The following is a 14358-nucleotide window of genomic DNA, read 5'->3' as shown; positions in this document are numbered from 1 at the left end:
ATGCGGTTTAATTTTAGCCGGCACGCTGGTTCAGTGGCTGTGCGGCTGCATTCTGTTGCAAAACAAGTTTTTGAGTTTGATGTTTGGCTGTGGCTATTGTTATTTCGAAGGAAGTGTAAAATTTCTTGAAGAACTTTAGCTCACACAGGGTGGCCAAGACACAACGTGACCAACTAGAGCTAGCAGCGTAGCCATGAATTATTATCGCACGGACTTCCTGAGTCGGTCGTAATGAGAGGGGGCCTTGAAGGCTTCCTAAGAAAGAGGCCGACGACCCATTCGTAGAACCGTTCTCGTAATACTGACACGTTTTCCTGGACCAATCTCGGGATCATTTTCCCCCTTATCTGCAGTGCATCGTGAATGGCGAGTAAATTGCGGCGTCCTTGCAGAAGTAATTACTGCTAGCAACCGATGCTGCCAGCAGGGCTGCGATTCCGCAAGGTGATTAGCTGGGCGCTGGTTTCGCACACAGCTTTCTGCATGTGACACAGCTGCTCCACGGGGGAAGTGAGTTGGATCTAAGCAGCCAATTGAGGGTGAACGTGCTTTTACACATTAACAGTGTGGGGAGTTAAGTGCTCCGCCTGCATAGTGCGAACACACGACCGCCGTTGACATTGACCATCATGTGCTGAGAGTATACTCAAGCGCGGCGTACTAGACAAACATACACACACAAATCAAGCACTTCTCTTTACAAAAAAGATCGTAAAAACTCGAAGCTTTCTCCAAAGGAATTTCTTCGATCGTTAGGACTCCGTCCGATACCCCCGAGGGAACAAAAACAACGCATTCCTCTAGCCCATCGAGATGGCATCCGGGTGGCCCCAATTCCTCGCAATATGCACGCCAACTACCACCTTGGCCGCCGGGCTGCCCGTGCTCGAGCCCTGACTGCACGATACGGCGAAGACCCCAGCGCCCTATATACAGATGCTACCCCCTACCCTGGGCGCGCCGGCCACGTAGCCTGCGTAGTCACTCATACTGGTCAATGCGCCACTGCTGCCACTACTACCACAAGCTCAATCGATGTCGCCGAAGAAATAGCCATTGCCCTGGCCGCCATTTCCCGCCCTGATCAAGTAACCATCCTCACCTATTCGCAGACAGCCTGCCGAAATTACCAAATTGACCGAATTTCTTCATCAGCACTTCACATCCTCAAAAACTGCTCAACGACCCCTGACATCCGCATCGTCTGGGCTCCTGGACAAGCCGCCATCCCCGGCAATGAAGCGGCTCATGCCGCGGCTCGCGATATGATACACCGAGCCATTGCCGACGGTGGCCAATGTTTACCCCCTCACGATCAACCCCACCCACTGAGTGGCTACACGGAGATTCTCGCGCATTACCGGCAAACTCGCCGTCGTCTCCCACCACCACACTGGCGCCTCTCCAGAGAGGACGCTACAACTTGGCGGCGGCTACAAACAAATACCTATCCACATCCCACCCGCCTCCACCTCATCTTCCCTACCCAACACTCTTCCCTCTGTGCTCACTGTCCCCAGCCTGGCACCCTCTACCATATACTGTGGGAGTGCCAACGAACACCAGACTTGCCCCCCCTTTCCAACCCAACCTTCGAGCAGTGGAGGGCTTCCCTGGCCAGCCCGGACCCGGATATCCAGCTTAAGTTGGTGACCCGAGCACGGACGGCCAGCCGAAGTCAAGGCATCCCTTACTAGGGACGCCTTCCACAGAGCAACGCCCACACATCAGCCTCTGCTGGAGAAATACAAATATTTTCTCTCTCTCTCTCTCTTTCTCTCTCTCTCTCTCTATCTCTCTCTCTCTCTCTCTCTCTCTCTCTCTCTCTCTCTCTCTCTATCGTATCGGAAGGGCGTAAACAGATAGGCCTCGGCTTCATAACGCAAGGCACCCAAATTTCATTCAGACCACGGGAAACGTTTTTATCTTGAGGTTTTTCATGTGCCTTCGCTAATCATCATCATTGTTTCGTGAAACCCTTTGTGTGGAGTTGGCTTTCATGCAGTGCGTTCCCGCTTTTTGACGCCATCAGCGAGGAAAAAAAACCCTCACTTTAAAAGAAGGCGATGGGGCGACGCCCGTCCTCACGCCTTTTTTTATCTCTGGCATTCGTCTAGTACGCTACCGTCCAGGATGTTAAAGCAATACCAACTTGCCCAAATTTCCGCAATACATAAGTTCCCTTAGGGCCTGCTTAGCTGAACAGGTAGGCAGTAAATTCCGAAAATTCCAGTTGCTGATCAGTTAGCCTCGCAGGGTGTTTTACTGTGATAACTGCCACATGTTTTGATCATCAGGTGAGGCGAACACGTCTCTTTACCACACTGCCATACAGGCGCGGCATTCTAGATAACTCCCAACTCTTTTTTGTCGTCTCTGGCTGGGGGTGGCAGTCACAAATGATTACTGATACTTAAAGGAGCCATGAAGACAAAATACAAGTTGGGTTTATTACAAAGACTGCTTACTCCCGATAACAATGATACCAATATCATCGCAATCTTCGAACAAATAGCGGAGATATTAAAGAAAACGTGTGAAGCAGTCGCGACCCCCTAGCCAATTTCCCGCAACTTTTCTATGACGTCACGGAACCTTGTTTGTGCGATTGGCGGCCGCCTAACTGACCTGTCGCGACGACACATGACTGGACGTCTGTAATGGGGCCTCTAGTTCCATTTGACCGCATCACTTTAATGCTAACGTGCAGTTAACGCACTGAAAATTATGTTTTATTGTTGGCCCGTATGACGTCATTCTTCCTCATAACACGTCACTGTGGCACAAAATTTGAAAGTTTTTAAATACTTCTTGCTTTTTTTTTCGCTAAAAAACATCTTTTGCGGCTGTAATGTAGCTGAGTGAGATACTGAATCCTAGTTCTTTCAAATTAAACTAAGTTGTATTTTCTCTTCATGGCTCCCGTAGTCTTTAGACAGGGAACATCCGCGCCCTGTGAGGCCGGGGACTTCCCACACGCCGGATGTGTAAATAAATGTTATTTCTCTCTCTCTTTAATAGGAATGGCAGCAAGTGAGGAGTGCGACACGTGCGGCACGCCGGAGATGATACGCCACGTTTTATGCGAGTGCCCACGCTTTCTTGTCTGAAAGAAAGAAGCTGTCATCAGAACTGAGGAACCTGGACTCTCGGTGGCCATTTTCGGAGGGGAAGATTCTGTGTCACTGGCCTTCTCTGTCATCCGCTCAGAAGGCGACTGAGAAACTCTTCGCTTCCTACAGGCGACGAACTTAAACACAAGACTATAGACAGAAAGCTTTTAGTGTCTATCACTGAACTTGAGCGTTTAGTGCTTCAGCGCTGGGCATACGTGTCTGCTCCAGTCTAGGCTCCTCGCTCTTGTTGCTCGCCTACCTATCCTTTTATCACTCCCTTTCTCCTACCTATCCTTTTATCACTCCCTTTCTCCTCTAATCTTTATATACCCCTCCTCCCCTCCCCCCCGCACTGGGTTGTATGCAGGTGAGCCCCCAGCTGGGCTCAATAATATCCCCAGTGCATCTCCTTGCCTTTTCACTCGAAACACTTAGTTAGTTAGTTTTTAAGTCTGCTCCAACTTTTCTTCATTCTTGCTTTTTTTTTTGCTTATTTTACCTTTCCCACGTGCGGGATAGCAAACTAGAGTCTAGCCAGGTTAACTTTCCTGCCTTAATTCCTTCTACATCCTTCCTTCATTCCTTTTTTCATAAAGCAGTTGAGAGGCTACCTGTGCAATTATTCTAGTTTTGCAATTCCCCCTTTAATACAACATCAATGCTGGCAATAAGATTGTCCTCCCTAGGAAATCTCTCAACATATCGGTAATGGCACGTGCTCGCCATCACCCATGGAAGACACTACCGGATCAGTGCAGGCGGGGTCCTTGTTGTGCCAGCCGAAATCACACGTATCCTGGGAGATGCTGCCATTGCAGCAGTTTGTGGTCAGCTCTTCCCACAATCTGCAATGAAACGTGTAATGACACTTAAACTCTGTAACCGCTTTGGAGGTATTAAAAACTGAAAACGTCACAGTTACACTCCAGGTTTCATTGACTAAAAATACGCGCAAAAGAAAGTTTCGGCCGGTGGAAAAAATGGCGGTTATAATGCAGATTATGCGAAGGAAAGTTTGACATCCACCTCAATGCATCCGTACAGCTACAAAGGAAAGCTTCAGGGTTTGTTGCACTATGGATTGAGCCCTAGTGCAACAAACCCTGAATTCGACGCGGGCTCGCGGCCTCCTTGACATGGGAGCCTGACCACATCCCCGTCCAAATACCCTCTTTTTGCTCAAAATAAATGTTTATTCCTACCGTTCCTCGACACTCATGTAATACCACTGGGGAGCGCCAGAAAATTTGCGAGCGCGCATGCTTAAAACTAATGTGCAAAAGGTGAAAGTTACCACCGCAAGTATCGGTGTTGGGCCAGAATTATATTCTAATAATTATTTTGTAATAATTAATCAAGGGCCCCGCTGCAGTCTGTTGACTATGGGACCGTGGTCTGTATACTAACTTGAATGTATTTTACACCGTCGAAAATAATACAGAATTCAAATTCAATTCAATCCAAATTGAAATTTCAGTTACCGGATGAAAGACATTTTATTAGCTTGAGTTCTTCGTAGACATTTTGAAGCATGTAGGGGATTTAAAACTATTATGGATAATTTTTTAATTAATATTTGTAATTTAGTTCATGGTGCCTACTTGTCCTATCGCCTGTAAAATGAGCTGCAGTAGCAATGTTTTTTATGCGAGCTTGCATTACCGACACTCGTAGTACCCATTCAATCATCACAGCTCTTAAAAATCGCAGCACTCATAAACAGTGTAAAGGAAAGTTTGACATCCACCTAAATGCAGCCATACGGCTACAAAGGAAAGCTATACAGCTGTGCTTAACTCATGTGCTTAACTCATAAGCAGTGATGGTCTGTTGAACAACGGGAGCCTTTACCGTGCTACAAATGTAAATCGTATATTACGATTCTGATATCTTCTCACCAATTTTATTTCTTACGTCGTCTCCGCACGCCGTAGGTTAGATAGCAATCCTCAAGCAAACTAATCAATCTCACTATAGCAGCAGCATAATTAAATATTTTAGCATGTGGTGGTGCACATAAACTTTATTTTTGACAATTTACAGTTATATAAAACGTGGTAGGCTTTTTAATCCTGATGAATCTTTATGCCGTAGCAACATGAGCGGTCCAGGTCCTAACGCATAAAAGCGCATTCGTCGTCGTACGACGTGCGCATTGAGGCAACGTTTCAAGGCATGTCTTACAGCGTTTTTTAGTTCTTTGGCGCGTGGGTAAAGCAGTTAGCTCTCTAAGGAATATTGCTTTTGCAAACGGCATCATAGTTCCAAATTTTCTTTTTGCCGCAACACAAAGCAGGGTAGCACTGAACGAAGGTTCACCATGAACGGGTCCCTGTTTGTTCGCTGGTTGTGGGAACATCTATAGGGCCACTTCTGACCTCTTGAGGTGGTATACTGTCGTTCAAAATGATCATCATTCCTTTCTTTCTCACTAAAAATCTCCCTCTACACGTGCAAACGGTAATTTTGACTTTGCGTATTTAAGCCACTGTAAGTCTCACACGAGAAGCGCCAGTAATAGCGCGACGAATGTAAGTAGACAAACGGAAAGTGGCGTATCATTTTTTCTTTTTTGTCCTTACTTAAATGCGTGACTTTTACGTTCATCTGTTATTTTTTTGCCTAGAGTTTCTTTATCAATTGTACTTAAGGGTGGAGAATTGCTGGGTTATGGGACTGTGGGTGTATTAATTTTGTTTCGTTCAGGATTATAATTTTCGTAGTAATACATACTACTTCGGCAGTCTGCTATCATAAAATGCATGAAGGCAGCCTGAACTCTTTCTACCTTTTGCAGCGAAAGCTACAGTACGCTACCTCGGGCAGTCTTCGCGGGGTGACCAGCTTTGACCTTGAAAGCTAGAGGTTAAACCACACCCCCTTCCGCAAGCGCCCGGATTGGAGCAGCGCCCGATGGCGGGGAGAGATAGGCGAGGCGGGGACGGAGAAGTGTGGGGGACCCGTGCCGCCGCCTGGCGGAGGAAGGCGAGGACGCCGCCGCTGCAGCGATAAGTGCGCAGGACGAAGGAAGGCGACGTGCGAGCAGAGCTGTGTGCGATGGAGTAGGACGAACGTCATGTGGTCGCTCGTACAGCGGCGACGCTTGAACAACGCCGTGAGGCGAAAAAGACGAAACACGCTACTGTTGCGTCCAGCTTCGCTACCTTCAAGTCTTGCGCGTTAGTATAAGCTTCCTTCATTTTTTCTCACCTCGTGTGGTTACCCGCATCTGAGGGCGCATACGAGCAATTGGATCTGTTCGTATTGATTCGAGAAGAGGGATTACGTCAATACATACGACGTTATCTTAAAACCGAACCCCATTCAAACGTGAAAGCTTCAAACTCGGGATGGTGGCTTAGCTACTTCTTCGTCGGCAAACACTTCTGACGCCTAATTTCCGTTTGATCACTCACTTGTGTCCTATGAGGCCATGGTAGTAAGAGAAAAAGATAAGGGAGTTCCCGAGCATTGGTAGATCCAGCGCGCCGTTTCCGATGGCCATTCCCTTAGGAAGATGTCCAAAGAGAGAGAGAGAGAAACATTAGCACACCTTGGTACAAACACATCTTAATATTTGCTTTGTTCAGAGCATATTTGATCTAGGAGGCAAATGACGTTCATTTTTTCAGTACAAATCAGAAATCTCACCTCGTTTCTTTTTTTTTTTTTGTTAACTAGCATAGGGTTGTACGGGAGTGTATGGTGCAGGGTAATATGCTCCAACTAAGAAAAAACATTCCAAATCCTTATTTCTCAGTTTTGAAACCATTAACACACGCCTGAAAACTGAAAACTATTGAAAAAAAGGGAATAAACATCACCGGGAATCTTTTGAATCATCTATGTTCATAAGGGCTAGAGGTTCGGCTTGGAATTTGAAAATCGCTTCCGCGGCTTCATTAATTCGTCGTTATCACCACTTCATGACTCTCTATGACCAGGAAAGTAAGAATGACTGCATCCATGAATGACAAAATAAACGGTTGTGCAATCTCAGAAGCCGCGACGCGTACGCATTAGCGTATAATGATTAATGCTGGCTTCTTTCTAAAATGCTACGGAGCCTTGGACATCAGCTAGGATTCCGGTGCTTAAGATACCAACATTTACCCCTAAGGACATCCTAACGCAGTCCCATTATAAAATATGAGTGAAGGCCGAGTTTACTATATTTCTGCCCCCAGTTACCATGACAAGACCATGACATGCCTCCACATGACATTGCAAGAACTCCGCAGCAGTTGACAGTATACATCAGCCTAAACCTTGCGTGTAGATTTTCATAACTGTATTCTTATCTTTTATAATAACTTGAAACTCACAAGCACAATAGGAAGACCACTAGTGTTCTGATGAAACACCTATGACTACTGTTCAAAAAACACATTTTACTGAGGACCCACATATTGCGCACACAAAATGACCTATAACTTGATTCATAATCCTAAACAACTAAAGCTCTCTTATTTCCGCTTCGATATTCTGTTATGTGAGATGATTGAATATAATGCGGACACAGTGTTTATTTTCTTACCGATTAATTGTTTAGCTTTTTTTCGTGCTGCGTCAAACTGTAGTCTAGGTGGCGTTTGTACACTAGTAGGTGTGCCTTCTGACAGTCCGCGTTCTGATATGACGAATCGTTTCTTCAAGTCCGGCTCCTACACTAGCAGGAAGATCACTCTCCCGTGTTTTATATTCGACGTGCAACAGTTACCTTGAGGTTCACACCACGCAGGTCCCTCAGAAGGCGCTGTGCTAGGAGAGGTATATAGACACCGGCGTAGCTCTCGCCCGTCATGTAGAAGTCGTTTTCCAAGTACATGGGAAATCGTTGGAAGAAATCCATCACCGCCTTGTAGTTGTCCTCTGTCGTTTGCTTATCGTCAGTTTCGTAGACACCCGAAGCGTCGTAAGAGAATCCCACGCCGACAGGCGATTCAAGAAAGAGGACGTTTGCGACCTGCAAGAGAACGGTGGCAGCAGATAAGTGGCAACGAACGCCGCTATTGTTAAGCTAACGAATCTATGCACTGCGCAGTCAAAAAAACATAGCCTGCAATTTTTTCCTCATCAGCTCAGCACGTACCTAACTGCTCAGAAATATTGAAGTTTATGGTATCTAAGGTAAAGTAACTGGCCAGCTATATTCCTAAAAAATTAACGCGTCCAGTGTATAGTACGGTGGGAAAGGGCCAAATTCCGACGAGTTGTCATACGGCGGAAGCGCTCATTTGGCGAGGTAAGCCGGAACTACAGACTCAATATTTAGTGAAGGGTTTTGATGTTTTGCAGGCCGACATGTCTAAGCACTTTAGCGGGACCATGGGTGTTTGAAAGTCGTATTAAACAACCTACACCGTGATTGTGTGTGTAACCTCAACATACATTTCCAAGTCATCTCGTGACATCACGAACGTCGGGGGGTAGAATATGATTTGAAAGCGTTGCGTGAGACCTACTTTGTTCCAACTGAACTCGTTGAGGGTCACATTGACGCCGTGATATCCGACGCGGAAAGGGCCAAGATCAGCAACGGCCGCCAACAGGGAACTACAACCTGGTCCTCCGGTCAGCCACAGCAGAAACGGGTCTTCAGACGGCGACCGCTGGCTTTCCATGAACCTTGGCGAGGAGACATTGCGGGAGGTTATGAAGTATGTGCAGCAGCGCATACAAGAACGCCAGGACGCACTGTGCTGATTTAATGCACATATAGGTTTTGAACGGATGCCCCGAATCCTCATAAACCGAAACTGTTCACAGTAAATTTGTAACAGTATTCCGAATGAAAATACTTTGGAACCGGGCTCGTTTCTTACGCATGCTACGAAAATGAAATTCCCCGCAGCAGACGTTTTGCCAGCGGAATGATTCTAAAGTTTCAGGGTGTTCGTAAGGGCAGATAATTCGCTATATTTAAGAGAGTATCTTTCAAATGGTAGCTAAAGGAGCCTATGCCGAACCTAAACATTAACGTCTACTGTATTCTGTTTTGTTTTGGCTTTGCAAAAAAACGTTAAGTGGTTGTTCCTGCACATGTGTTAAGCCATGCATGCGGCAAAAACTAAAAACGTAGCACGGACGTCAAAATCTTCACCTATAGCCATCAGGATTGAGTGCATAACAAGCAGCGATTCATTTAATGTGATATTCCCTGCCATGTTGCTTATTTTTATGTCTTCTGCGACGTGACTGTGAGCGCGTGTTCAAATATTGTGAGTTCCCCGCCGCGGTTCAATAAAACACTCTCGAGCGTAAACGACAATGGTCACAGGCTTCAATGTCCGCCACAGCGTTGAGGCGGGAGGCGACTGGTAAGAAAACTGTCAAATGTCCGACATACAACGGTCGAGCCGCCACGTCTAGCGGGTCCAATGACCGCGTTGGCCGACGGCCACCTAAATAATTAGAGGTTAAAAAAATCACCAGAAATTCAGCGAGTTATCTACTATTGCGTAGCATTCTTATGCCGCTTGTCTTGAGTGGGCGTGTTTTACAGCCATTTTTTTGTTTTTTATATAATCCTGTGTGGCCAATTAGCTCAATTTACGCTATTATAACGATTAAAATGGATAAATTCGCGAAACCTGCATTACTGTGGAAATTGAAAGCGTTATTCGGTTTCCTATTTTCCGTAATTGCTTAATATTTTTCATTTTTTTTTGTTTTTTGAAATTTCGTTCGACCAATCGTCTGCATTTACGCTGTTAGAACGATTACATTTGGAACTTTTACGAAATCTGCATTATTGTAAAAATGCAAGACGTTACACGGTGCCCGATTTTTCATAATTTTTTGTATTTTTCCTGTTCTTTTGCTTTTCAAAACTTCGTTGGACCAGTTATCTCTATTTACGCTATTATAGCAATTACAGGTGCACCCGCGATATCTGAATTTTTTGCGGAAATGCAAGGCGTTATACGGTCCTGGCTGGGGGGATACTCGGCAAAAAATTCTACGCATTAAAAGTACTTTTTTGTAAAGCACAGCCACGATAAAACCACGCTTCACTGGCGAAAACGTTTGGTCCAAGCAATTCGTAGACGGCTATGGCTGGACCTAGATCACTTTCATACAAATATGTTATCTTTCTTCGTTAGGGTTGGCCCTCTCCGTGTCCTATTGATAACATGTACCCAGGGTTATTGTTGCTATTGTTAAATACAATTTTCAGTCAGGTGTGAAGTACCCTCAGTACCTATAGGGTGGTGAAGCTGTTGCTACAGTTAATCTCAGTTGCGCCGGGGCATTGTAAGAGTTGCATTTACAAGAAATATACGGTATTTACGGTGCAGGGTTATCACCGATTACGTATACACTACATATACACCATACGTATACAATAGTTGGTGTTTTCGAGCTAAATCATTAAGCTTACACTTATTCTACCACTGTATATGAAATCAACAATGTCAAACTAGCTGCAGGAAAACGTCAGCCTGCTGAAATATCTAGTGTTACCATATCGACGACACGTTGTTTGTATGAATGGCTTAAAAAATGCTGGCAGCCTGCTAGAGAATACAGTATCGGTTTACTTTTGCCTGCGATGGTACCTAAACCTGTACAAATTAGAGTGCGCCGTTATTTCTAATAATGAGACAGCTCTACTAAAGATTTATGGCTTCGTGTGAAGGTATCACAGGTGATCGCAAGCATCACGCCATCCCCTCCACTACGGCATGCGAAAAGCGATGCGGAGTCTCGCCACGTAAATCTCCAAAATTAGATGTTCACCAGTAATTTAGGCCCTTGGAATTCGAACGCAATTCCGCTATCATTAGCGGCTGGGTGCTCCATACATTATGAAATGATGCATACCTACGCAAAGCACACGCACTTTCGCTCTTAGTGTTCCCGAGTTACTTTTCACTACGCGCACCCGTCCGCCCATTGCTTGTATTCACTGGCTAGGCGCGCATTCAGGCAACCGTGTGAGCGCGCCGTCACTCGTTACGTCGGGCTCCGCGGGATGGCGGTACTTATTCATGCTAAGCACGACTGTGAAACACATGACTGTGTTTCACGTTACAAAGATCTACCTCACCGAACGCAAAGTATTGCCTCGATTCCAATGTGAACGCGAATAATAACATATCTGTTGACGCCACCGTTTAGAATAGGATTGAAACGGAGTAGATGACGCACACCGGTGTTTTTCTTCTTCGGCGCGCGGGCGCAGTGGCCCAAGCCGCACCATGTCTGTGGCCGTTTCAAGTGTTGCCAAGCGAAGAAATTGGCAGCTAAACTTTTCAACGAATATCACCTCATTTCTTAGCTTAGCTTTCCTATTTCGCCATCTGGGATAACCCAATGCGCAAGGGTTACTGCAACCTAAACCTGTCTTAGCTGCGAAGCTACGAACGCACCAGTAGTGAAGCTTCCGGCCTTCTCCGACATCCAGGTACCCCGAATAATGCTTGAAGTTCACTGGCTGATTTAGTCCTGGTACGGTGGTCACTTCCCACTGTGCAGGGTCGAATGCTGTTGTTGTCGCCGAGAGCATCAAAGCTCCGAATAGGGCCTGGATGAGCATGGCTCTCTTCGGAGTAGCCTGGGAGTTGAAGCGAAAGCTGAGCGAGCTAAGATCGCCATGGTGACAAAGCCAATCAGCATTTCGTGCACTGCTACTATAATATAACTCCATAAAAAAAGTGTGTACGTGAATATAACAAAAACACTGTCATGCATCATGTCGGCGATGACATTTCACAATATTTCGAACACTTCCCCTTGCACGACGGAAATTACGAATTGGGCTGAAACATTGACCAAAAAATTCCTCCCTCAATAAACACACCAAAAAATTCTATTCAGAATTTTTGTTTTGAGAAATAGAGTAAAAATGCTCAGGCCTGCCAAAAAAAATTAAGAGAGTATTGCTTCGGTTGTCAGTTATAGAAACATTTCGTTTCCTTTTAGTGTTTTGGTGCGTGGTGACTGACCCTTGTTTTGTACCAAACCATAATCAGTAACTGGATCGGGTTTCGACCTCGGTGTTGACCTTGCAAACGATAACGCCACTTAACTCATAGGGCTTATTGCATTCGCTCCCTGAGTCATAACGGCTCAATAAATGTGCAAGAGCGTTCAGTTCAGCTAAAATCTCTTTGAAGGGTGAGAGTTTTATTTGAAGGGTATAGCAAGGTGTAAACATTTGCAATGGAGCCCGCCGTAATGGAGGAGCGGTGATTGGTTTATACCAAGACAGGATCTAAGATGCACCGACAGCTCGTGCACACCAATCTTCACTTTGTTTTCCGCCACCGCCAGTAAACAAGCTGCCGCTACGGGAAATAGCACCCATGCCTACGTGCTCTGCTGCACCACTGTCAGCCACTGAGGGCGGATAAGAGGGGGACGTGCTTTGCTAAGCAAGCTGGATATATTTTTGGTGGTTTTGCCAGTCCAGAACGTCGAGTTATTAAAGGGTGGCTTAAAGGGGCCATGCAGTCAAAATACCAGTTTGTTTTATTTGAAAGATATCGTGTTTTATAGTGCCCCAGCGCTTGTCCAGCTGCGAACGATGTGAAGGAAAGTTAGGGGGATTTCCCCTAAATCTGGTCGATTAACAGATGCGAACGATACCGCATTCATTAAGACATTAATCAATTTAGGTTAAAAGTTTGATTATCCAGCCAAATCATGCGTTTTCGTGACATCTGCCATGCAGTCGCAAGGACAGGTATTCAAACGAACTTCTAGTGCGTCATTAGACTCTGCAGCCTTGCTTACCGTCAGTCCTCTACCACGGTCCGTATGCTCTGTATGCATACAGAGTCGCGGACCGTTGTCCGCCGTTGCTTTGTTTTTAGCCGCATTTGCACCTGGCTTGTTTTTGTTACGGTAGAAAGTAAACAGGGTCACTTCAGACAACCTTGCTTGCGCCATTCGGCCAGTGTCATGTAAGACCACTCTAAAGCAGCGGACTGATGGGCAGCTAAAACAAGCATAGTGCGCCCACAGCAGTGCGCATCGGTACTTCTATCTTTACGCGTACTTTAGCAACTATCATTGTTTCACCCCATCATTCTTGCTGCTATAAAATTATTATGCATTACACTTAAGCGAAAATAGCTCGTTCTGAAAGCTTATGAGCCCTGCCTAACTTGCGTTTACTTTTGGCGGCCTCAGCAAATCGCATGGCTGCGGATAAGACGTCAAAGGTTCTGTTGCAGGAAATGAGCTAGTGGGTCGCATGGCAATTTCCCTTTTGCCTTATTATGTCGTTATTAACAGATGTATAGCGCAAAAAAGACGAAGGACAAAGAATGCACGAGGACGAAGCGCTATACATCTGTTAATAATGATCGACCAACTAGCCCAACAACGTACTTTACTAGACTTTATTATGTCGCTTATTTGAGCCACGTGTGCGTCAAAAGTGATGTCAGTATGATTCTAACGAGGCAATCTTTCGAATGAACCAAACTTGTGCTTTCTCTTCATGGCCCCTTTAAACATGTAGAGCCTCCCAAATTTTTAACACTATAGCGGGAGCGACGACCGATCGGCATGTCAGCGCCTTATCACGGTGTTCACCGGCAAAATAGGCGATGGTACGCGCACGCGCATGGAACTATCTGTTGTGGGAGTGTCGTCTGCTTTGCTGTTCTTCTCAAGGAAAAAAAAAACCCTGTTTTTCTTATCTTGCAAGACCGTTTCGCTACCGCCAAAGGTAGCTAAGCAGCGTGGGGCACAAAGTCATTCAGATGCAGTGGGAGGGGGTGTGCCACTCTCATGGAAACACCGTAGCAGACGACACTCATAGAGCAGAGGGCCCTACACGCGTGCGCGTACTCCGGCCTATTTTGCTGCCGAACACCGTGATAAGGCGCTGACATGCCGGTGGGTCATCGCTTCCGCTATATTATTAAAAATTTAGGAGGCTGTACACATGAATAAAAGAGACAGGCAATGCGAATAAATGAGATAAGGAGGAGGCTCAAACACACCAGGAGAGCAAATCTTAGCACGCAAGTAGGGCCCGTCAGACCAGAAACTAAACTGCGTGACAGTGTGGCGTGATGCCAGGAGCTTACCTCAGCGCAGAGTACGAAGCGTCGCGCGTGAAAGGTGTCTTGATGCCGGCTGGGCCGGGAGAGTTTCTGGCGCGGTGTCGTCCTCCTCGAAGCGCGGGTTACGTCAATGGAGCAGGTTGTACCGAGGGAGAGTTTCGCTGGGAAGTCAACGCGCTTTATATTTCGCTTACGGTCACGGTAAAGATAGAAAGAAA

General features: G+C 46.0%; 1 protein-coding gene across 1 annotated transcript in view; it reads right to left on the bottom strand.

The window, feature by feature from the left end:
- The window catches only part of LOC144163111 (lysosomal protective protein-like), a 32879-nt gene extending 18555 nt beyond the window's left edge, over positions 1 to 14324 (bottom strand). The window contains exons 1-6 of the mRNA XM_077693919.1: positions 14165 to 14324; positions 11492 to 11676; positions 8582 to 8744; positions 7837 to 8082; positions 6533 to 6624; positions 3862 to 3961 (exon numbers count right to left, since the gene is read on the bottom strand). Coding sequence (XP_077550045.1) covers positions 3862 to 3961; positions 6533 to 6624; positions 7837 to 8082; positions 8582 to 8744; positions 11492 to 11658 — 768 coding nt within the window. The 5' untranslated portion in view covers positions 11659 to 11676; positions 14165 to 14324. The remainder of the gene's footprint in view (positions 1 to 3861; positions 3962 to 6532; positions 6625 to 7836; positions 8083 to 8581; positions 8745 to 11491; positions 11677 to 14164) is intronic.
- Between the last annotated feature and the right edge of the window lie 34 nt (positions 14325 to 14358).

The sequence above is a fragment of the Haemaphysalis longicornis genome, unplaced genomic scaffold (genome assembly GCF_048455015.1).
Source record: "Haemaphysalis longicornis isolate Haplotype H1 unplaced genomic scaffold, Haemaphysalis longicornis Haplotype H1 scaffold_12, whole genome shotgun sequence".
NCBI classification, from domain to species: domain Eukaryota; kingdom Metazoa; phylum Arthropoda; class Arachnida; order Ixodida; family Ixodidae; genus Haemaphysalis; species Haemaphysalis longicornis.
The sequence above is the reverse complement of the archived record's forward strand: the minus strand, read 5'-3'. Positions and strand labels throughout refer to the sequence as shown.